At 31.1% G+C, this 24,777-nt stretch overlaps 4 protein-coding genes across 5 annotated transcripts; 3 read left to right on the top strand and 1 right to left on the bottom strand.

Moving 5' to 3' along the window:
* Positions 1 to 529: 529 nt before the first annotated feature.
* LOC123709164 (protein Flattop homolog) lies at positions 530 to 15,771 on the top strand. 2 transcript variants are annotated; one of them, XM_045660300.1, is made up of 4 exons: positions 530 to 745; positions 4,792 to 5,005; positions 15,332 to 15,384; positions 15,548 to 15,771. In XM_045660300.1, exons 1-4 carry the CDS (start codon positions 719 to 721, stop codon positions 15,551 to 15,553), a joined length of 300 nt encoding a protein of 99 aa, XP_045516256.1. In that variant the 5' UTR covers positions 530 to 718; the 3' UTR covers positions 15,554 to 15,771. The 2 variants fall into 2 exon arrangements, with proteins under 2 accessions (XP_045516256.1, XP_045516255.1); XM_045660299.1 differs by lacking the exons at positions 15,332 to 15,384; positions 15,548 to 15,771 and adding exons at positions 6,048 to 6,199; positions 6,645 to 6,783 and having other exon boundaries at positions 537 to 745.
* On the top strand, positions 7,017 to 8,555 carry LOC123709148. The gene has a single exon (XM_045660297.1). It carries the CDS (start codon positions 7,017 to 7,019, stop codon positions 8,289 to 8,291), a length of 1,275 nt encoding a protein of 424 aa, XP_045516253.1. The 3' UTR covers positions 8,292 to 8,555.
* Positions 8,323 to 14,884, bottom strand: LOC123709139 (protein SMG9-like). The gene is made up of 8 exons (XM_045660292.1): positions 14,758 to 14,884; positions 14,405 to 14,636; positions 12,342 to 12,473; positions 11,770 to 12,006; positions 11,167 to 11,380; positions 10,364 to 10,534; positions 9,020 to 9,186; positions 8,323 to 8,699 (listed from the first exon to the last, which is right to left on the bottom strand). Exons 1-8 carry the CDS (start codon positions 14,791 to 14,793, stop codon positions 8,497 to 8,499), a joined length of 1,392 nt encoding a protein of 463 aa, XP_045516248.1. The 5' UTR covers positions 14,794 to 14,884; the 3' UTR covers positions 8,323 to 8,496.
* Positions 15,772 to 17,073: 1,302 nt separating the features above from the next.
* On the top strand, positions 17,074 to 24,640 carry LOC123710964. The gene is made up of 5 exons (XM_045663311.1): positions 17,074 to 17,523; positions 18,010 to 18,155; positions 20,137 to 20,215; positions 20,897 to 21,106; positions 22,190 to 24,640. Exons 1-5 carry the CDS (start codon positions 17,227 to 17,229, stop codon positions 22,280 to 22,282), a joined length of 825 nt encoding a protein of 274 aa, XP_045519267.1. The 5' UTR covers positions 17,074 to 17,226; the 3' UTR covers positions 22,283 to 24,640.
* Positions 24,641 to 24,777: the final 137 nt, after the last annotated feature.

Below are 24,777 nucleotides of genomic sequence, written 5' to 3'. Positions count from 1 at the left end.
CATGTGGGCCGAACTTGAACTTTATACTTTTGCAAGCGATGACTCGGAGAGAAGTACCTAACGTATTGCTTTGCTTCTTGGAGGCTAAAATGACCGTGAAACTGAACGTCGTTCGATATATTATAGACATAGATAGACGCCAAGTATTCCGATGCTAGCTATGGCTTCAAGAAGAGTGACTTCGAATAGATAATAATAATAGATTCGTTTTTTAGCGGAAAACGCACAACCTTGCCTTTAACCTGGGCTTTAATAATGGTTTCTATTATTTTGCAGAAAACGGAGGTTATATTTTAAACTATATAGCTATTGAACGATAATTGGAATGACACTATTATTACTACTTTTCTGAATTACATATGTGCAAATACGTTTTTTTAAACACGGCCTGTTATAAAAAAAAAATAAAACAAATTGTATGAAAGATTCACATGCAAAACATACTTCATGTTTCCCTCCTACAGCGAAACCTTGTAGCTTGTCATGTACTCATGAAAATGGAAAATCGTCATGACAACAGCGTCGTTAGGCCGATAGCGTTTTCCAATGATTTTACACAACTTTTCAGCCAACAACATGTAGAAAAATATAATTTGACGGCATTTTGATGGATTTACAAAATTTTTGACGATTTTAAATTGATTAGTGAAAACTGTGATATTTTCGAGTAGTGTTTTACATCGTCAAACGTGTTCGTTCGTTTTCAAGATTTAGAAATATGGCTTTTAATTTTGACAGTGGACAGGTAAGTTTTAGAAATTATATTAAATTTATAAGCATTATATAATTTTCTCGGAAAATTTACGCAACAAACGTCTATACCAAACAGTTATACATTTTTGTAAAGCCGTGTATAAAACAAGATTTGATTGCTGTCCATCCCCACAAAAAATCTAGTTGAGCCAACTTATAATCCCATCTTTTTTAACACTGCACCTGCACTCCCATTAACTCCCCTATTTTCGGCACATTTTTTATTTGCCAACAAATTGTAATTCCTTTAATCCAACTTAGATACATCCAATTACATGGTAAACATCTTTGGAATTTATTTTTTGTGAAATCAGCCCTTAACTATATAAAAATAACAACTTCTTTTGTTTGCCTCAAAATTTGGTGACAACGGGTCATTGAAAAGGGGGCCGAATCTATTTGCGAGAGAATGATAATTTTTCACGGTTTTGTGTATTATACTAATCCCTAGTTGACGTCTGTCCTGGTCTTTAGTTAATAGTTTTGTTTGTATAAAAATCAATTTTTATAACAAAGCAATTGTTACAAGTTCAAATGGGTACTAGGCACGCAGATTAGCTGAAGTTACTACAAGGAATTTTATGTTTTGAAATTATTACATTGTAAATAAAATTAGCTTAAATTCAAAATTAGTTAGTAAATTAGTAGATCTATATAAAAGTGCATATATTGATAATGAAAATATTCGACATAAGTGTAAAATCCAAGTATTTATACAATTGTCAATATCTTTGACTACTTTCCTCATACAAATTAAGAGTAATTATGATTAAACGATTATGTTCAAGCCCAATAAAAAATATTCATAGGAGCTATACATGATCGCTTGGGAACTTGTGAAGGACTGAAAGTGGGATTCGGGTTTTTATAGAATTCGTAGTCTTATATTTCACGATCTATGAATATCGCGTGATATGAAGCCGGAAGGACGCGAGGTCTCAGACGACTATTATATATACTTATTCTAAAAATAGTAGTTGAAGGATGTCACGCTACTTCAGTTTATAAGACGATCCAACTTAACTTAACTTAACTTAACCTTAACCACCTAACTTTACCTATGACAGCCGCAATAAACAATTCGATGTCTTAAACGTCATTCATTTTTAAACATTAAAAACAATCACAAAAAACAAAAGAAAGTGTCCTCAAAAAATTTTGCCAATAAAAATTACGCAATTTTATAAAATTATCAACCAGGTTATAATGTCTAAAATTGTATGTACTTAGGTATGTAGATAAATAGTTATAATAAATTTCTTCGCAATAATAGTTAAAAAAGGTTTTTTAGAACTTATTAATAATATTGCAATTTTATTTATTTGTCTTAGTTCTGACAAAGACAAATGCTAGATTTGCATTTCAGCCCTTAAGGTCAATTATTTCTTTACAGGGCGAATAAAAAATAAATCTATTGTAAGCAGGTGTCAGGGCCCTTCATGTGAGGCGTCATAATCATCCCCCAACAAAGGGTTGCAAATAATTATTTACCCCATATACGTCACACGCCTATTTGCCTCATTTAAATGCTGGTCATAATTTAGAATTATTTTGTCAAGCCCTTTAAAATTATATATGGCATGCGATTTTGTCTAAACTATGTTTTTCCCTATGACTTATTTCAAGATCCCGTTTCAATTTAGGGATATTTTATATAAAAATCTAGCTTTGTAGTTTCACAAAATAATCAAAATACTTATTACAGCCTACAGAATCGATTTATAAAAATCAAGGTACCCTCGAGTAGTTCATATCTCCAATTACTCAAAGTAATTTAACTTTGAGTAATATTTGCTCAATTAGATTTGACTTTTGAGGAGAAATTTCACGCCTAAGGAATTTGTATTTTCTATAAGGCAATGGTCAATATTATGTTTAATAATACATGTGTTAGAAATAAAGGTATAATAAACCTTTATTCAATGATAGACACTTAAATCGTTTGAATGCATCCGCTAAGCAGGCTATTTAGGTTAAAAGAGATAATCTTAGTTTAGTTCATTAATAAGAATAATTCTATGGACATATTCAAAATAATACGGGGCATATAGTCCAAAAATGCGTACTATTTTTACGAAATAAACACAGTTGTTACAAAATGATTAAACTTTAACGGCGCGTGCGTCATTCCGCAGTCGCGTGTCTCCCTTCATCAAGTCATTTATTATTAATTCCGTGACTATTTTATAACCGCACATCGTCATATCTGTAGAACATCTTTTGGCTGTTAAATTTGTAATCTAAATGTTTCATACTCTGCTCATCTTTAGGTATCAAGATGGTTATCGTATTCGACTATCACTACATTTGTTTAGTTTAGATACATAATAACAGCCTTATTTAAAATATATTACAGTCTCATTAACAACAATTTTACATACACTAGTAGCCTATATAACTACGAAGTATTTCTAAATATTATCTACTATTTATCTCAAATCTTACAATAATAATAACTAATCGTTATTTAATCATTTGCAAAGACAGTGGTACATGCAGATTGATTAATTATAAAGAAAACTGTCATCCAAAACAGGCATGCAAATGGTCATATCATAATAATAAGAACCTACATAGGTCCTTGCATATGAAATTGGCGTTTTGTATGAGAGGAACAAAAAGTAGATTGCTATCTGTGCACTCATTCGATTTAAATTCCCTTCCACGATAGCCTTTAATGCTTCGTTATAACTCCAGCCGTCCAGTAATTTTCAGAACGAAAATGTTGGAACCAAAAACGCACTATGTTTTATTTTGCGACACCGCCGCCCTACACATCATTAATCCTTCGAGCCGTTACTGCAGCACTGGTACCACCAAACTTATACTCGTTAAAAATGGGATATTTCATGTTTTCCGTTTTACAAATAGTGACGCGAAGAAAACAAATTTAAACGGAAAATGAAATAAATCATGGAATCATCAGTAAATAGCTGTAAGAAATTCAAATTGGAATTTCTAACCAATAAGGAATTATATCAAGTAGTATCGAGTATCATTTTTATGTACCTCTTCGCATATGCGCGAGTCAGGCCCTAAGCTCCTACTATCATAGTACCTACGAGTTTGGATTTCCCACCTACATAATATTTACAGTATTGTTCAAATTCAGGCTAAAAGTCGCCAACAGTGCACATAATTTATGTAAGTTTGTAATAAAAAAATGGATCAAGCTAGAGACTGACTGTGGGCATTAAATGAAATGTATGATGGTAGAAATTTAGGCCACCTGAAACGATGATTGTATTAGTCTGTTCGTGACAAATATCATGGTGCCCTACATTCGAAATTGACTTTAAATTACTTCTGTCTCTCCGCGAATTAAAGCTAGGAATGTTTTGACAAATAATCAAAGTGAGAAGAGAAAGGGCTTATTTCTAACGAGTCATACTCCTTTATTTTATCACGTTAGGAATATTTCATATGAAGAAATCTATGGAGCATTAAAAATTGAAATCATACAATGTTAACAAATGCATTTTAATTTTTAGTTTTTTCATAGTTACATTTTACACAACTAAACGTTATATATTTAATTTTCAATATAAAATAATTGACTTTTACGATTAATATATATACTACTCATGTATATTAATTGTGAATTAATTAACCTTTGACAGAGCTTTTACATGACTGTTTACACATATTATTATTTATATTTTTTCTTTGGATTTAATTTTAGTAATAGTTGCATGTTATTTCGATATGCACTTCTTGTACTTTACCCTCTGTAGGTGTTTCTTTTTTTATTCTCCCATATGAGGGTTGCCTGGAAGAAATCGCTTGTTAGCGATAAGGCTGCCTGTTGCCTAATAACTTATGTAACCTACTTACTTTTTGTTTTTGTTTGTATGGATCGTTTGTATTATGTATAATTATGGTAGCAAAGTACAAATAAATAAATGAATAATTGATTTTATTAAAGTACCAAATAAATCTATAACCATGACAGTGTGCGACATGATTTTATCTTCAGTTCTCTACGACATACAACAAAACAATTTATTTTATAATCATAATACAATTATTTTATTACAGTTCAATAAAGAATCTACCCCCAAACGTCTCGGCAACTGGCAAGTTCCGCGTTGGGCACCAACGAGAGCGCGGCCCCTCGAAATGCGGCCTGATCCAAAACCAATTTGCGACGTAAATGGACACTTCTTGCCCGGCGCTCCCCGGGGAACGTCGAGGTGTTTCGGACATTATACTGGCACATGGGACTTGCCGAAGAAAATTACGAGGAAAGTCGGTATGCAATAGTTGTAATTTCCTCGTTTATTGCAGAAAAAAATATGTATTCAAGCAAAGTTGTATATCGACTAAATATATTTAACTCAAAATATTTATTTATTAACACTTCGTTACATTACAATATAAAAATTGAACATAATTAAATGAAAAGGACGGCAACTGGCGCCCTTATCGCTTTCGACCGATCTCTTCCTAGCAACCACTGTGAGTAAAGAACAAAAAAATGTATTAAATTACATAAGGTAGGTACACAAAAAGTGCAAAAATACATATTACATATGTTTATAAAGAAGAAACTAAACAGGAAAAAATAAATAAACTAAACTGATACTGGATAACAGGAAAAACAAAAAGTAAAAAGTGCTCATGAATCACGATAATCTAATACCTACAGGTGCCCTACTATATTGATCTAAAATGGAGGCACTGTAGACAAGCTGTTTTGGCGTATTTGCGCTTAATGAAAAAAGGCAACTCCATTATAGGTCGTGGTGTAGACAGATCACACATTTGTTTATTTCAGGCAGGCAGGCTTTATGCGGTTTTCAATTTAAAATAAATCCTGACATCGAAACTGGTACCTTCATAATACGTAATGTGCCTTACCATCGCCACATAGGTATTTCGCTCTAATCCTATGGCATTAGTAAATAATTGATACGATTTAAATATCGAACAAAAAATTAGATACCTCTAAATTACTCAGATTTTACATTTGGTTTGTTGGTATGTGTTGAAAGTTTTGAGTATTTTAAGCATACATGATAACGTCAGTTAATTGGCTTTTAAGTTCGCTCTTCTCCTTCGGTCCGAACCGCATACGGTGGTTTCTACTATTCTGCTTAAAAAATATTAAATGCATACTTCATATTACACAGGACGCATAAAGGAAATACAATTGCAAAAAATTGCTTATGCCAAACATGCAAATTATTTCTTTTGCAAACTGTATGTCGTGCTTCCACGTAGTTCGCATATAGGGCTGAAAATATACCGTGTCACGCAATTGCATTGTTTGCGTTATGTTTTTGTTTTGTTAGCCGAAGAGTTGGCGAAGGAACCACCGGATGGTAGATTTCCAGATTGGATTAATCTTCGAGTTCAAAGGCCCAAAGTTATAAGCAAGGCGAAAACGCGCGTGCGCGGTACAAAAGCAAAAGAAACTACAGATGCCGAGGAACAGTTGTTTAAAGTAAGTTCGTAGTTATGGTCTGTTTTGCGCTTTTTGGATATTATTTTAGTTTGAATTAAATTGGTAGGTATTGAATTAGTATTTACCTCATATTACGTAACTATTATTTTTCAAATTCATATTTTAAATAACGTTTATTATTATTTGTAGGATTAGTGAACATATTTTTGAAACTATTAGTAATTAATGTTGATAGTGCACCTGCACAAGATAAATGATAAGATAAATACTATGTGTCGACCGTCACCTGTTTTAAATGATAACAAAACAGCCTTTTAATATTTTAATATTAAAAATCACTGACATTATTTAATTATGTTTATGAAAATAACTGATGAACTGTTATATGCACAGAAATAAGATTAATAATTGCAATTTTTGTCTTCATTTACTGTATTATTATCCTATTAGATTTTGGTCTTTATAATTTTTTGTTTTTTTGCAGCCCAAGCAATGCCCACTACACGCACACAAGCTTAAGCACTCGCAGAAAAAATAATAAATTTTACGTTTTAAATTTTTTCTTAAATTTTTACATGTCTGTTACATTAAGGACTATACAGTTCAACCAAGTGAAGAGGGAGTTTTACATAATAACAATTCTGATCCTTTGGAATTATATAAAACAGCGGAGCCGGTAGACAGTGAAGGCCACGGACCTTACGTTCCAGGTTCAGCTACAGATCCAGACAAACGCCATGAAAGCTATGATCTTTTAGTGAAAGACGCGATTGAAAATATTCACGGCCCTCAGGAAGACCCAAATGAAAAATTTTGGCGTAAAGTTGCCGAAAATGCGAAACATGATAATAAGGACATGAAAGAAACCAAAAAACCCTTAACATTGCCCCATGTAAATGTTTCGCAAAATTTTAGTTTTGCCAAAAATATGCATGCTGGTAATCTTGAACATCAACCCTTGCCAGATACCTTAGGCTATAGACATTTAACTATCGTGGGCGAACATCGTGATTCAGACATCGTTGTCAAACCTTATGCGATAGGTTGGAAAGGATATGGTGCATCTGGTCCGACTTGCTGCACGAAAATGCGTGTACACAGACCAAAAACGTGTGACCTCAAGAAGCCTGAAACGGAGGAACGCAAGCAACGCCCAGCAACATCATTTGACCTAGGCGGACAGTATAAAAAGCCTTTGTCCCTTATGGACTTGGCCATATGCTGGGATTTCAAAACGGACGATCACCGAGAACCAAAACCCCCAAAGCATATAGATGGCTCAAACGGCTCCACGGCACCGGCAGTTTTTACAATGGTCCACACCCCGAAGGACGAACAAGAACGTATAACCGGCCATTCGCAATCCATTTTTAACCAGAACCGTAATGGACAAGATATTGGCTGTCACAGTGTACCGCATTTTGAAAAAGACATGACGAAAGAAAAGAGAAAGGATGCATGCGATTTACAAAATTGTCCACAGCATACATATAACGGTAAAGAGTCCAGATCCAAGTCTTCCAGTAGGAAAAACTCAGCACAGTCATCAAAAGATGGGAACTGTGACGGTATTAATGGCTGCGGCACTGTTTCGTCTTCCAAAAACTCAAGCCACGATTGCAAGCCTGATAAATATGTAAAAGAAGCTTGGAGCAACAACCGTGGAAGTCGACGTAATAACAGCTTAGAATCGTATACCAAAACTCCTCTGGCACAGGGAAAATTGCACCAAAGTTCCCCGAATGAATCTCAAATATCCCATTCACCAAAAGACAGTATGTCATCTAACAATAACGGGAAGCATCGTCATTGTTATTCCTGTGGCAGCGATAAAGTTTTAAAAGAAATAAAACAAAAAGAAGACTATAAGTTCGCATTTAAAGCTGGCAATCCCAATTCGATTCACAGCACAAATTCCAACGATTCAAAAGGGGTTAAGATGCCAAAAATGCGTCATCCATATACGAAAAAATCATATACGATTCCCACTTTGGCACCACCGTTTAGTATTTGGCGCGATGCGAATGCTACTGGGTATCCTGAACATTGGAGATTAGCCAGTGTTTATCAACATGCTTATAAGCCACCAGAACAGAGACGAAAACCTCTTATAAATAGTGTATATCAGTAATGTTGGGTCCAAAATATTTAAAAAAAAACTATAGATATAATTCGAGTTTTATTTTCACAATTTAAACATTCTCCAAGTTTAGAAACTTCAACCAGTTCATGGAATTGCCCAATAAAAGTGTAATATGGCATTTGTATTTTAATTTCACATTATTCTGCCATTCGGCGGTGCGTGGCTACCAATTTCAACTATCGTCGTTGAGCCATTAAGGCAAAAACCTTTCATACTCCAAGAAAAATGTGCATTTTTTGATGGACTCCCAGGCTTTATTGCAAAAATGGAACCAGCCTTTTTCCGATAAATTCGGCACATTTGTTATCTGATGCCTGTTTACACCCAATAACATCCAACGCAGTCTTTTCGCTAATTCTTCAAATGCTGGATGGCCTCGGTATATTTCCTTGTTATCTAGAAAATTCCACATTATATATATATATATATATATATATATATGCATTAAACTCATTATTTTTGGATAGCTGATCCCTGGTGTAATGTAATAATTAAGACGAACATGTTTTTTACTTCTTAATCATTTCTAGGACTAACATTAGTAGCCATATTATATATACTATAATACTTCATTTATAGTGTAATTTTCTATGTAAATATTAAAGTTTGTAAATGTGAAGAGGCGTTATGGCTTAAATTATAATACTAATTATCTAATGATTTTGATATCTCGATATAAATCGCTTTGATAAAAAGTATTTCTACTAAAGACTTACCGTAATCTTCATATACTTCTGGTAATAGAAACAAATTGATAGGGTGTCCACATTTCTCAACACTATACAACTTATTTACACTATCAACATTGACTCCATTTTTACTTGTATCACTATACAAGTACATGCCCGATTTTAATTGTAGATTTGAGCGTTGAAATGCTTTTCTGAAAAAAAAAATATATATACAGTGTAAATTCGACTTAACGTCCCTCGATTTAACGACGAACTAAAGCGTTGAAATCAATTGGCATTGGTTGGTTTAGCTTCTTCATACATTGATACACTCTACGAAGCATTATACTCTCAATAACGAGAACAATTGAGTAATAAACAACTTTTAAATTGCTAAAATTAGTAAAAAACTACGCAGCTGTGTTCGTTCTTTTGTCGCTTTATTATCTAAGCCCGCAATAAACTTGGCTGTCGGCATCATGCATACGAACTTTCTAAGAAATTCGTTATTTTGTTTACAAATTGGGATTGCTTGCACGTGTTGACTGTTGTTGACCATGACTAATAAGTAGGAGTCATGGATTATCTATACGTTTTTCTTCTCTTCATTTTACGACAACTCTCTATAACGCTATAAAATACACAGTCCCTTTAGTGGCGTTATATAGAGTTTACATTGTATATGCATAAATAATAATTTTTCTAAAAAAATAATATTTACTTAGTTTTAGGTGCCTTCTAAATTCAGCAGAGCATCCGAAATATATATATATATATATAAATAACAAATACTATCAATTTTCACGTAAACTTTAAAGAGAAGGTTTTTTTTACTATCAGGGTTGTTGCTGCTGTTGTTGAAAACCTCATTTTATCCGTTTAAAATTTTAAATCGAAGTATCTGTTTTGTACGAACGAGTTTGATACTCAAAACGACTAGGCCATTAACAAACTCCATGGATTTATCGTGGTTCAATTAAATGTTCAAATAAATAATATATATATATATGTTATTTATTTGAAAAAAAATTTATATATATATTATACCAGCCGTAGCGTTTGTTACGCTACTAAGCTAGGCAAAACCAAACGTCATTACATTTTACATTTTATCACAGCTAGTCCAAGTCGTTGTTGGCTTCGACATATATATAAATAAAATAAGAACGAGAAATGTAAAATATCCTGAAATAAGTTCAATTGTTTTTAAACAAATACAAGCTTGTATCATACTAAATAACTATTTTATGTTTAATATTGATATAATTAAAAGTAATTAAAAATAAATATATTTACTATAACATCTAGTTTCGGGAACAAACATACTATATAGATAGTGATAATTGTATTTATTATAAATTCATAAAAGTATCAATAGTAGTAGTGTACCTGTAAAATTCTTGAATAGTATGGACATTAGTATGAGTGAAGTCCTCTAGTTGACATCTATTATGTAATAGCAGTAAGTGTGGGTGAACTTCCGTTTGAACAGAGTCTGATTCTTGATTGACATTTGTGGATGAGAGGGACGGTCTCAACATTTCTGCCGCTTGTATGTATCTGGGAAGTTAAAAATAAAAAATGATATTAAATTTAAAATACTACAAAAAAGGCTATGGGAGACCGAGGGAAAGTACCTTCCATATCGTAGATAGGATATTTTGCTGAAAGAAGACTTTATTTTATTTTGAAAAGTAAATATTTAAATGCATGCATAATTTAATTTAATAATTTCTAAAAATTACTTGTCTCGTCTGAGAATCGAACCGAGTCAAATGTGAAGAAAGAGACCCTTTATTTTTTCGATACGAATCAAGAGAATGGGCGAAAAATAATAATTATTCTTCTTCTAAGTAATAGTATTATTAAAAAAAGTAACAACGTAAAATTAATCATTCTAATCAAATTAAAAACAAATGAAAATCACTTGAGTTACATAACCACTCTTAATTTAAACGCCATCTATCGGATTGTATTGAAGGTACAATGGCACTGCACGGCAATAAACTGTATTATGATGTATATATAATAAAGCCTAGAGGCAGTTTTAATTTAATTGTAAATTAGGTAAAGGCGTATATAGTTTTAGTCATTCGCGGTAACAACAAACAGAAATATATATATTTTGTTATGTTGATTAAAGTACATTATTGATTACATTTGCTATACACAAATATTATGAGCTTGCATACCTTATAAAATTGTAGTCACCAAACCAGTCTTGGACAGCCACTAAAACATGGCATATGGCCATTAAATAGGAAGCTATTTGAAGACAATCTACAGTCACAATGTTGGCACTTCTAGATGTTACAGCATTTATATTTGTGTCAATTAAACATGGTGACCATAATGGTTGACAGTCGAGGAGGATAACACGGTCACTTGTTATATACATATCAACACCTGTAATAAAAGAGAGTTAATATTAGATAACTTTCAGAATAAACAAATTTTTTTTAGATGTCAAACCTTTTGCTAAGTACATTAGTTATTGTGTGGATTTATTGGCGGGAACCAACACAATATTTTTACATATTACAAGTTTTTATATTATTCACATGGTACACAGCTGTATCTGACTTGCTATTTGATACAATTTCATGCCAGGCCACCTATATTATATTTTAACACTAATGTTTGTTATATGTGCATAATACTATTATATAAAAAAACTTTGTCTAATATAATTTGAAAATGATACAAATTTATTCCAATAAAGGTCCAATTTTCAATATTTTCATGTCAGAATATAAATATATGGCTGGATACAATTATATATAAATTTGAACTACCTTTAGTGCAGTGAACCCCCCTTTCAATTTGTTCAATATCCTGCATTTTAAATTTAAAATGTGGTCTTTCTAATTTTTTGTCCACATTTAGTTTCTCCATATGACTTTCAATATTTTCATCAAATTCATTTGTATCCGGCATTTCATGGGATTGAAGTATTTTATGGCAAATGTCTTCTATTGGCATACTTTGGTTGATAAGATTGAGTATCAAAGATTTTCCAACACCTTGCATACCTGCAATAATTTATTAAAAATATAAAACTGAATATTATAACATCAGTATTTTAATTATGTAGTGTGAAAGTATTACAAGTATGCTCCATTTTTTTTGTTTACATTTAATCTACATTTTATGTTAGTACACTAAATAATAGTTCACAAGATATTTCATAATTATATTTGTAGAAAAGTAGTTAAGTAATTCCAGCTGGACTTATGAAATTAAAGGGTAAATACGTCTCTCTCTTGAAGGGTGATATTCATTGAAAGAAATATATTTTCACAATTGAATTTAGATATTTGCCAAGATTTTTTCTAATATTAAATGTGTAAACAGTATAATCTCTTACCAATTACTCCTATGATTAAATAGTTACTGTTATTATCATTTAAGTATTCTAGAGCTGTGTTATTGAATTCCAAATTTTCATCTAGTAATTTGACTGGCTCTGACATGGTCTTTAAAATACATGGCTTTTGTTCTAAAAAAGTACATAATAAAAGACGTGATTTTTTTATTAATGACCATTAACACTTGTGTCAATCTAAGGTGCTAGAATTAACTTGAGCCTTATTTGTGACTCAGCCTATTTTAATTGTATAACAAATAACGTGGAATAAAACTATGGTGGTAAATACAGTGGTCATGGTGTAGTTGCTGAGAAAGGCTCTGCTATAGTGAAAATGTTTATCACAGCATAACTTGTGGTATAAGACATCTTTTGGGAAAACCATAAAATATACTTGAGAGACACAAAAACCATTTATAACCATTGTTTTATTTTATAGGCCAAATTTGGTAAAAATTCCAGGTCACCTAAAATCAAATCAAATCCATTTAGGTAACAACATGTACACTTATGAATGTTAAAAAAGAAATACAATGTTCATGTTTATATATATTATAATATATATGTTCCTTATATGAATAATGTACGACTCCAGATGCAAAATAGTTTGTCTAGCATAGAAAGTAACTTTGCACAAGTGTAAAATATAGGAAGTAAATATTGGTAAAATAGTAATGTTTAATAAAAAGTAAACCACAATTTAAGGGACATTTTAAAATTTATTTTAACATAACTGAAATTCTTTCAAGGCATAAAAAAAAAATCTAAAACACAACGCAAAAGTATTCGTCTACCCTTGTCACTCACGCAAAATAGTTCATCTACCATTTAGTTGAGTCGCCTTTGCTCTCAATGACAGCTTAAATGCGAAGAGGCGAAATTGACTCCCAAACTGCCAAGAAATCGAAATCCATCGATCCAATCCATTCGATTTCGATCTTGATGGATTTTTACGGATAACTTTTTTCATTTTCCACCATAGGGTTCCGATCCGCGACAAATCCGGGTTGTTAGATGGCCATTCGATTGTAGGCATGCTTTTCGCCAGTAGCCACGTCTTTGTTATCCTTGCAGTATGGCAGGAAGCACCATCCTGTTGAAAAATGAAGGAATCTTGATGTTTAAGTGACGGATTAGAGGGCAGTGCATACCACCAACACCTTGTGCAGACATGCAGCCCCATATCAAAAGAGACTCCGGAAACTTCACTTTGCGTTTGAGACAATCAATATAAATGTCTCATTTTTGTTCCGAATCACTTCATTCCTTTCATCACCAACTGTCATTTCAAATTTGGATCACTCCAAATGATACTATGCAACTGATCGGAAGTCCTATTTAAATGATCACGAGCAAACTTCAACCTCTTTATCTTTTATACAGCAATCAACAGTGGTTTCTCTTTAGCGCTGTAAAATCCGAATTCACTTTCGAAGCTCTTCCAGGTATAGTTTATCACAACCCATTTTTATTTGAAAACAAATGAAATAAACTGAAATCAGAATTGATACTGTCTCCCTTGACAAATGACACAGAATTACTTAGACAAATTTAAATTATGCAACATAATTGTACAAAGAAAGAATAATCTTTTTTAACTCACCAATTGACCTTTTGCATCAATAAATAATTAGACAAACTATTTTGCTTATAACTTCTTTGAATTTAAAACATAATTGGTTGGTTTGATTCATAATTAAAAGATAGCATAAATAATGCAACATGTGATAGTAGAACAGCTTAATATTTTAGCTTATATAGTTATGCAAAAATAATGAAGTTAGAACATTAGAAGTCACAGAGAACATTTCACACTAGACCAACTATTTTGCATCGGGGCTTGTAAATATTATTTATTATAAAGATTTTATAGTATATTATTCATAAGAGGAATAATAACTAAATTAACAAAAGTTTAGTTCATGAAATATAAGTTAGAATGACTAAGTAGATGGATTATTCAAATTGTTACTAGACAGCAAAATTTAAAAATTATTTTTATACAATGAATTTGCTTATTGCTTTTATACAAATATTTAGTTTGGGATAGTGGTACAAAATACCTTTTTTTTCCTTTGCCTCGTTTTGTGCTATTTTACATGGCTGTTGAATATCATCTGCCACTTGAGACTTGGGACTCACTGGCCTTTCCTCTTTAGGAGTACTTTGCTCCCGAGTTTTTATTAATATGGTTGGTTGCTTTTCCTTTTCCACTTTATCTTTATTTTGTTCTTTTGTCTCTCTATCAGATTTTAGGATAACAGGCCTCTTAGGCGTAGCCACGTTTACAACATCCTAAAATTAACGTTTACTTTAAAGAAATATATTACTACCGTAGGAAGATCTACCTTTTGGTTAAGCGATAATGAGGCTACAGAAGGTTCAATAGTTTTAACCATTTTAGGCTTGTACGAACCTTTGTCATTAAAACCTTTTTTTTCTTATCTGACATATTTTCGTTGAATGTTGAGTATTGAATTAAGTTTTCAATTACAAATATTATTTTTTAGTATATCTATTTACTGGCTCTGAGTCTGGTTATATGTTATTTTTAAAGGCCACAGAATATAGTAGTCTTCAAAAAGTATATAAAGTCTGGCTAATGAAAGAAGATAATTGAATTTTTGAAAAGTTTCGGATGGCAACACAGAATGTCATTCTCATTTTCTCAATATGGCTGTTGTCAAACATTCGTTTTGGTTAATTTTGTTCTTATTTATTCATTTACGTTTTTAAATAGGAGTAAAACTATTAAAAGTATAGCTCGAGAGATATTGTTCTACATGATATCCAAATTCCAAGAAAAAGAAGCTGAATTCTACCAAAAACAAGATTGTTTACGTGTGGTATTGAATTTCTTAGGTTAGTATGATTTATTGTCTTGATACTTCATGCAATTACTCATTTTCATTTTTATCAAATATTTTTTTCCGAATAGTTAACAGCCTAAACTTTGTTTTATTTGATAGAACATTTTATTTCTTTCGCAGGAAATCTGGAGGATGTAGAAGGAGTCGATGCAATAGTGAGCGGCTTACTATTGGTAAGCCCACTTATATAGAGTAATATATATAGTAATATAGAATAAAATCCCAGAACCAGTTCTTTAAAGTAATCGCTTCTATGATTGGTAAAATATTCAATACTCTTCAAGTGAATTTGAAAATAAATGTGTGTGGTAATAACCTTTTTATTGTTTTTTCCAGGTGTAAGTGTAATATCAATACACAGAATAAAAAGGGAGGGGCAACAAATCAGGGTGTCTGGAGAAAAACGACCTCATAAACCAACAGTGTCTCATTTGGACAATTTGCTATTCGCAACAAAATTAATGTATTTTATATTATTAAAAAACAAGTTCCAACATTGAGAACATTTTTTCTGGAATTAAGAGACAGCATAGGATTATTCCGAATAAAGTTGTGTTTTATAATAAATATAGTTTTAGTTTTCCATGCAATGCTAGGCATTTTAAGTATAAATAGTAAAAGACTAAATACGTATAGTGTTTAGTTTCATAGAATTACAGTTTCTAAAAAATAATAAAATCAACTATCAAGTAAGTTTAATCCACAAAATATATCAAACTTTTAGGGAAACCATACTATTTTTTTTAAATTTACCGCGCTTTTTCGTTATCGTCTTTCATTAGCCAGACTTTAATCAATTAATTAAGTTAGCGGTTAATAAAAAGTTTAAGGACGAAAATCCTTTGGCTCCTAAAAACATGTCGAGAATGAACAGTTACAAATTTAACTAGTTAATGCAGATGGTAGATGGAATAATAATTAAAATAGTATGATAATGAGACCGGCAATACCAGTGATCACGAAATTGGAAAACATCATCTGGCCACGGATGATTCTTGGAAGATTTGGAATTCATGTTCAGAGTTCCGAAAACAATCATTTTGAAGTTTTTACCCCAAGTGCGACCTGTGGTTTCAGTCTTTTAACTGTCATTGTGGTGTGATAAAATTATTTTATTGCAATACATTTTAGGGGTCAATTGGGGTCATTGGCGCAATTTTATACAACTGTTTAATCGCTTGTGATATTTCAGTAGGGTTTTCTTCGGTGGGTTTCTTAGACCTTTTCCTCGGCATTCGGCATTGGGATTAGTCTTATTTCTTTAGGTGACTACTTAGATGATTCTTCTGAGTGGTTGTCGTTATCAGACTCAATGCTTTCATTGTATTAATTTCGTATAATGTTTAACAACTTTAAGGCCGTTTCTTAAGTTTAAAAAAAATATTCTAATTATAAAAAAAAACTTAAAGTATATAAGGTTGCTGCCGATTACTGCCTTTACTTACTATATGTACCTGTGCAAATGGCCAAGTGTTAGTGCTATTTTTAAAGATAGAACTTTGAGAGAATATGACATATTCGCGATAATGGATTTTTGAAACTGTACACTATAATAGGCCTTAGTATTGACGAAAAAAAATGTTCAATTTTAGTATTTCCCGTGACAGAAAAGTGTTAAAAACGCTTTTGGCATACTAGTTTGACAATACAGAATATTTTTAGGAACGATTGATTTAGACAAATTAGATTTATAAAAATCTTATACTTGACGTTGGCTAATGAACAAACCGTGTCAGAGCCAAAAGAAAAATAAGTACTCTATGGTATTAAGTCATAACTCAAAGGACACAGTTACCTGTTACATTAACGTGAAGTTTTTTGATATCTCTACTTTAATAATAAACTATTAAGTCAAGTATATATAAGCAAAGAATTCTTAATTCTGGAAAGCTGTTAGTAATTGGTTTATTAATTAACGAGTATAAGTTAATAATGTTAGTTTGTTTTTTTCAATAAGCAACTATTATTCCCTAAACATTTGCGTCGTTTAGTTTATAAATATAAATTACTACGCAATGACATCGCTAAATTCAATGTTTACGATTGTATTAATATTTTTCTCGATTATTTCGACTCTTGTTCGCGGTCAAGATGTCTGTGTCAAAAAGGGACCTTGCACTTGCGAGTATTCCAACGGGACCGGCGTAGATTTGTCACCTGCGGCTAAAGCCACATTTTACACCACTCAAACTTATGAGTTAAGAATGGCTGGTGCTGAGTACACTCTTATTACATATTTCTACCACCCTTGCTACGATGTTACGCCAAATGTAAACAGCACAAATCCTGGTGGTTGCGGCAGCGCATTATCGGTAAGCATTTCACAATATCCAATTATTTTTTATATACCTACCTACTTAACATGTTAAAGATGTTATTAAATAAGTGACCTGTTAAATTATAAAAGTATATGTTAGTATTACCTGATGTGCTTCAGGTCAGGATAATCTGTGCCATAATAATAAAAAAAAATCACAAGCATGGCTTATTAAAGTATAATAATAATCTATTGGCTCCCTGACCGTATATGGGCCATGGTCAGCTCCGATAGCATCTAATCAGATCTCATTCTTTAGTCATTATGTGTCTGACAAATGTTATCCCAGTTTTCTAACAATATTAACCTTCACATTGCTTGTGCAGAACCTCGGGGTTTACAGTTACAAGTTTAAGTCTATATGCTAACAATGTCCTAGTTTTTAAATACTATTTTAATATATTTTTTCAAATATATAGAGTATTTGATTTATTTATTCTTCTGTATTTACTTCTTAAATCAGGTTTATATAAAATTTCAGATGTGTAAGCAAACAACTAATTTCAATTATAATGCAACAATACAAGGTTTTATATCTGATGGTGGTTTATATGAAAAAATGGGAGATACAAATGGTTCCACCTTTAGTGCTGATGGAAAATCTATTATTTACTCAAATATTCCATCGTAAGTTAACTCTTTGTAGTTTAAAATAATTTTTTATCAATCTAATCAAATTAACTTTTAAAACTCTTCTTTAGAAGTTATAATGAATAAAACAAATGGTAAATTGTTTAAGATTAGATTAGCTATTTTTATCCATAAGAAATTCTGTTTTAGTGAATTCTATTTCTTTCCTTAAGAAATTATGTTTTTAGTTATTTTTTAACTATATCTGACCAATATTTTGTGATATGACAAGTTTTTAAAAAGGAGAAAATCAGTACTGTGGTTTTTAGTTTAACTCAAATATTATATAGTAATATACTAATACTTTACTTATCCAAGCAACAAAATATATGGCAAATTTTTATAAAACTTATTAGGCTGTGTTCTTTTTCTTTAGAGACATATGGAAGTTATGTAGTTTATATACTATATAATATAACATAATTTTTCATATGAATATTTTCAATTATTTGTGTACACAATACAATCACCATAAGTAGCCTCTATAAAGTATCTCTATTTTGGTAATAAGGAATAGGAAATTTATAAAAAAAATTAATTAAACTAAAACATGTTTCCCTAACAAACAAACCAAATTAATTTACAACATTTATAACAAAAACAGTTAAATAAAAGTTCAAGGTATATAATACCAACAACCTTGTAATAAAATATTGTAATTTTATACTCTAGTTTTTATTAACTTATTCCACATCAATGTATTAATATTAAGGGTTAATTACTATACTAGAGGTGCTTAGGTAATTCAAGTATAAATAAATAATAATTATCATTATCTTTATATACCTTGAAACCTTGTGTGAGAGCACACACAAAGTTTCACTTTGTACTTTTCATTACACAGTAAATACAAGTTGTCAATCATTTTGTTTTTTTTAATACATAGTTTATAATAGTGTGATAGAAACATATACTATATGATATAAATCGTTTTTCTGTCCACCACTTATAGCCACCAAACAAATTTACTACTTATTTACTCAAACCAATGATATTTTTAAAAGTTAAAACAGTATAATTATATTAGTATATTTATGTATAACTTATATAATTATCAGTGATTGAATGAGTATATTTGGTACATGTTGAAATAAGTAGTTCATTAACTATACTTGCATATATTAAAGATGTTTTATTGATAAAACTGGTACTAATGAAACTGGTTTAACCACTTTTTTATTTGATGACCTTGATTTTTAAGTGTTACTGTTTAAAATAAACTTAATATAATAACAGTAATTCATATATTAGTTTACTAATTCTGTTTTTAATTTCAAAGTGATTTAAACATTTACAGAAAAATAAAGAATAATATGAAATATTTTACATGCACATATAGAGATAGTAAAAAAATTAAATTTTTATTATTTTTACTAGTAAAAATGATTTTGAGCAGATATTTTCTGCTACTTAATAGTCATCTACTTTATTTCCTCTATAAATATTCAACAGAGACAAATATCCATTCAACCTTTCATTGACACAAATACTTTGTATATGAAAGCCACATTTCTTTTAACTTGAAACAATTACAGTTTTGTTGAAAATTTAACCAACAGCCTTAGGGTTATATGGGTTAACAATTATCCAATTTACACAATAGTAAAATAAGATAGATATACTTAAATAAAATATAATTAATGTTCATTAATCTGGGCCTCAGATTTCTGTATCTGTTTCATGATCATTTTTTTAAATCAAATAGTCAAGTATGTGATCAGCCTGCTGTGCCTGACGGACCGTCGACTTTTTGGGTTTAAGGCATGCCGGTTTTCTCACGATGTTTTCGTTCACCGTTCGAGCGAATGTTAAATACGCATATAGGATGAAAATCCATTGGTGCACAGCCGGGATCGAACCTACGACCTCGAGGATGAGAGTCGCACGCTGAAGCCACTAGGCCAACACTGCTCCTAATATCTAATAATAACAAACCATTTAAAATATGTCAACTAATTAAATCTGTTATATTTTACAGATCTACTATAGTGATGCTGGTGTGTGCTGAAGCAGACGGGGACCTTAATGTGTTCTCACTTATGGAGCCTAACAAAATAGTGAGTATTTTCATTTTAGAATCATCCATGAGCCACATGTGTGATATCAATGTTGACAAAACATCTGTTTTTGATAAAAATCAAATAAAACTCCAATGCGGGAAAACTAATGTATTAAAAGTGTTTTTCATTACCTTGTAGTATAAATTTAAACAAGCAAGATTTTACTAAATTGATATATATTATGTTCCTCTTAAGTATATAAATGTTTTAGGTACAATCTATACAGTAAATATAAGATATAAACAGTATTTTTACTTTTCAAATGTATAAATGCAAAGGTGGTAAATGCAAATTAAGTGGTTAATTTTTAAATCTTCAATACAATTTTATTTCTGTATATGTTTCAAATATAACCAATTTTACCTAACTGCGAAACATTATATTGCATAATATGTTTTTCTATTTCTACAACCATTTATAGTTGTATGTGTCTTAAATGGCATAACAAGTAATTCAGGATATATGAACATATTAATACATAGTTTTATTTTATTTTTAAACCAATTTTGAGCTCCATTCTAGAATTTTTGTCTGATATGTATCAATCGTTGGCACCTTTTCCTTGCCTTCTTATATGTATATAGAAATTCCTGCAGTACTTTACAATAATTTCACCATGTTAGAAAACGTTATTAAGTTGTGTTCTAAAGTGACAATTTTTATGCTATTTTATGCCAGGTACTAGCATTCTATTCAAGACACGCGTGCCTGAAAGTGATTGAAGAATCTGGAAGATCTCTCGGTTCTACACTTCTAATTGTCTTCTTCTCTTGTGTGATATTCTATCTGGTCCTCGGAATTTGTACTAAGAAATTCCTTATGGGAGCGACTGGATTAGAAATCATACCAAACGTAGCTTTTTGGAGCGACCTACCTAATCTTGTCAGAGTAAGTTTAATTCTCTTTATATTAAGCACTTTTTTTTTATAAATACGTAAATAACTGTGCTGTAACAATTTGAATACGTTGTTCCTATAGCGCGTTGGACAAAAGAATGAAGATTCGTTCTCGCACATTTTTCATTGATGCGTCGATATTATGATTGTACCGTGATGTTATAGAGTCTGTTACTTTACTTTACCAACATGATATTGAAACCGCTGCACTAGGTTTAGAGTGCATATAAAAACACTTAAGTTTAAGAGTTTTTTTGTTGATAGAACAATGGGAAAACGGGCAGGAGGCTCACCTGATGTCAAATGATACCGCCGCCCATAGACACTCTTAATGCCAGAGGGCTCGCGAGTGCGTTGCCGGTCTTTTAAGAATTGGTACGCTCTTGTCTCGAAGGACCATTGGACCTAAGTCGAATTGGTTCGGAAAAACTTCTTAGTTTGTGCAAAAAGATACAATATTTCGCGATAAAATAATTCTAATAATTACGAATAAATAAAAAGAAACACAAATATTATATCACCCAATATATTTTTTCGTATTAGTATCGATATGAGTATTGTGGAACTGCGATGACTGACAAAAAATGGTACTTGCAATGGTACTGCGACCTCAAATATCACGACGTATATTTTTCCGCGTAGACGCTAGATAGTAGTAAAATGAAACTCAACGAAAATGTTTAATACAAATTAGCGATTTCCTGAAGTACATACAAGTTTCGTTTTGTTGACGCTTCATGGTTCTATAGGCCAAATTTTTGACCAAAAGATTGACCGGACCGAATCAGTCGACAAATGATATAATAATAATTTCGTTGATTTAATCATAAAAATTAATTAAAATTCAACTCGTATATCAACGATGTGGCCACACACAATTTTACCGCGTGTTAATTTATTATATTGAAAAAAAAAAGTAGTAGGTCGTTTTTTTCCGGGAAGGGAATTTCACAGAAAAAAAAACAAAATGAATAACTTTCTTAAAAACACTTTTCTACACTTACATAAAATTACTTTACAGATATACAGCGTCCAGTAGTTGATATTTTTTTCAAAAGAAAACTGTTTTTTTCAGGATGGTTGGGCATTTGCTATCAATGGATTCAAGCTGCCAACCCGTTCTGGTCCTGTGACATCACCGGACCCTAACAGCTATGACAGCATATAACAGCAGGATCCACAAGGACTTCAGCTCCTCATACAGTAAAGAACTTCTCAGAATAGTGCTATCTACGAACATTCGTTTATGTTGGCCATCTTTTGTACCTTTGTTCTAGGCTGTGTGTTGAACGGGGGTTTGTGACCATTAATTAGTGGGACTGATATTTTTAATAATTGTAGCAAAGATTGGCTCTTCGTAGATGGCACTAAAGTTTTTAAAGGACAAGTCTACACACTTCTAAGTATATTTGGGAGTTTAAAAGACGAATTATTATATAAATACGATTCTATACAATATTTTGAAATTAGGTTTTTTTTAATTTCAAAGATAATTCCCGTTCACACGATTCGCATTTATTCAGTTTTTATGGAAATGAGTTTAGGGGCCGTTCAAGTATTACGTAGTAAAGACTATGGAGTCTATGTCTACTACTAAAGTCTATGATTATCTTATTTGGTGATTTCGTCAACAGTAATTATTCACTTTTTTATTCACACATAATAAGCCACACATTGTCTATGCTTGAAATCGAAATGCATTTTTGAGGATTCCTACAAAAAATTAATACGTTTATGTACTTTTGAGAGCTCTGCATACTTTTGCTAACAAGAGGGCGGGTGTTGTATAAATTGGAATAAATCTGCTTACGTAATACTTGAACGTCCCCTTAGTCGCGATTCGTCAATTATCGTTAATAAATAATAATATTAGAGAATTAAATCATTCTATAATTAAAGACAATAAAACGTATCCGTTGTGTTGATTCGAGATTTGGGTCAATTAATTTTTTTTTTAAATTTCAGTCCAATATATTTAAACATTCAAAACCTGCTATTTTTGTCTACTTATGCACCTTTGTAAAGGTAAGAAAAATACGAAACGCGAAAAATGACGATAAAAACTGAATAATTTTTGAATTTCCCTTCCAACCTTTGGTTTTCGCAAAATATTACTAATTTTAAGATTTTTTTTAGAAATTGTTAAATTGAAATAATGGGCCCTAAACAACATATCGTATAAATAAATCAGTATCTCATATACTTAGAGAAATGTTACCTTACTGTTAAAAAAAAAAACGAAATCATTTTTTTATGTGTTATGTTTTACCTCTAAGAGATTTAATCTCTGGTTCTAGTGAAAATAGTTTGTTTATTATGCTAACTGCCCACTCTATATAATTCAATCTCTTTGGTTATCCCCTAACTAGTCTAGTTTGCATAATATCATAAATTGAGAAAACAATAGAGATTTTATAAAGGTCTTGGTTGTGGTCTTGGTCAATAGACATTTTAACGATAAATTGAATTTGAATAAAAATTGATATAGCACTTTAAGAGCAAATAATAATCATTTCGTGGCTGAAATTGGGATCAGTACTTCACGCGTCACGATAGCAAAACCCTTTAAGGAAGAAGTGGAAAATAAGAGATGTGATGGAAGCACTACGAATTATTTTTTGGGCCTAATTAATATATTTTGTTTACCAATATGTACACGTTATTAGGTACACCTTTCGGTGATATACTGATAACGAAGATTTAAACTAGAAATCATCTCAACATCCGGCATAAAAGGTTAGAAACTCGAAATTATTGATATTAAAGGAATCGTTTTGAAGCATTATTTTTTATCAATTTTTTTTAATATCATAATTTAGTATAAATTATATGATAGCAGGCTTATACTTTTCTATATTCGACATTAAATATTAGTTAATGAAACCAACCCGTTGTGTGATATTTGTTTGTTATTATGTTAAAACGTCTATTTTAAAGAGAATTTTCTCTGTTTAATAATTTACCGTCCTCGGCTTATTTTTGCTCAAAACCTGATATAGATAAAAATTATTTATACATAAAATTAACAAACATATGATCTTGGTAAAAGTATGAAAATGTCGGAATAGATTTTTGTTTATGCCAAGGCCAGTAATATTTTGTACTATATTGAAGAAAGGCTAGTCTTTCACTCGTATATAAATAACTCTTGCCATGTAATAATTGGATACGATTATTTATGTGTCCCAAGAAAAACAAATGGAATTTGAATATCGATAGCTTTAGAAATATTTTCATATTTTTGCGGTATCGTCGCTTTTTGGTTGTACATTTTGTTTGAGTTTAAATATCTAGTGTAATGTCACTTAATGTATGAAGTATTTTTGTATCCAATATGTATAACTAGGTGTTTTTTTCCGTGAGTTTTTGTATACAATTTAAATTGGAAGATGTTTTTCAATTTATACTATAGTGTATGTAATCCGTGAATGTGCAATAAGATACTTTTTATAATTTAGCACAAACTCTTATTTGTATAGAAACTGTGTGTATCAAGTCTTATAATAAATTTGTTGAGCATATTAAACATTAACTTTTGTTTTATTATAAAAATAATTAAAACTAAGTTTCGAACTACAAGTTAATCATATTAGGTCGAAAACTTCTATATGCTTCAAATGAATATGTAATCTCCTTAAGGAGAGCATACTCATACTTTATTGT

This window comes from Pieris brassicae, chromosome 1 (genome assembly GCF_905147105.1).
Source record: "Pieris brassicae chromosome 1, ilPieBrab1.1, whole genome shotgun sequence".
NCBI lineage: Eukaryota > Metazoa > Arthropoda > Insecta > Lepidoptera > Pieridae > Pieris > Pieris brassicae.
The sequence above is the reverse complement of the archived record's forward strand: the minus strand, read 5'-3'. Positions and strand labels throughout refer to the sequence as shown.

Bases quoted from the DNA above. Each gene is read 5' to 3' on its own strand.
- LOC123709164 (XM_045660299.1), top strand. From the start codon at position 719: ATGGCTTTTAATTTTGACAGTGGACAG. The intron at 746-4,791 runs GTAAGTTTTAGA...ATTTTATTACAG, and splicing joins TTAATTTTGACAGTGGACAG to TTCAATAAAGAATCTACCCC. The intron at 6,200-6,644 runs GTAAGTTCGTAG...GTTTTTTTGCAG, and splicing joins CCGAGGAACAGTTGTTTAAA to CCCAAGCAATGCCCACTACA.
- LOC123709148 (XM_045660297.1), top strand. From the start codon at position 7,017: ATGAAAGAAACCAAAAAACCCTTAACATTGCCCCATGTAAATGTTTCG.
- LOC123709139 (XM_045660292.1), bottom strand. From the start codon at position 14,793: ATGTCAGATAAGAAAAAAAAGGTTTTAATGACAAAG. The intron at 11,381-11,769 runs GTAGTTCAAATT...CTTTTATTACAG, and splicing joins GGGGGTTCACTGCACTAAAG to GTGTTGATATGTATATAACA. The intron at 9,187-10,363 runs GTACACTACTAC...TTTTTTTTTCAG, and splicing joins ACTATTCAAGAATTTTACAG to AAAAGCATTTCAACGCTCAA.
- LOC123710964 (XM_045663311.1), top strand. From the start codon at position 17,227: ATGACATCGCTAAATTCAATGTTTACGATTGTATTAATATTTTTCTCG. The intron at 18,156-20,136 runs GTAAGTTAACTC...TATATTTTACAG, and splicing joins ATTTACTCAAATATTCCATC to ATCTACTATAGTGATGCTGG. The intron at 20,216-20,896 runs GTGAGTATTTTC...ATTTTATGCCAG, and splicing joins TTATGGAGCCTAACAAAATA to GTACTAGCATTCTATTCAAG.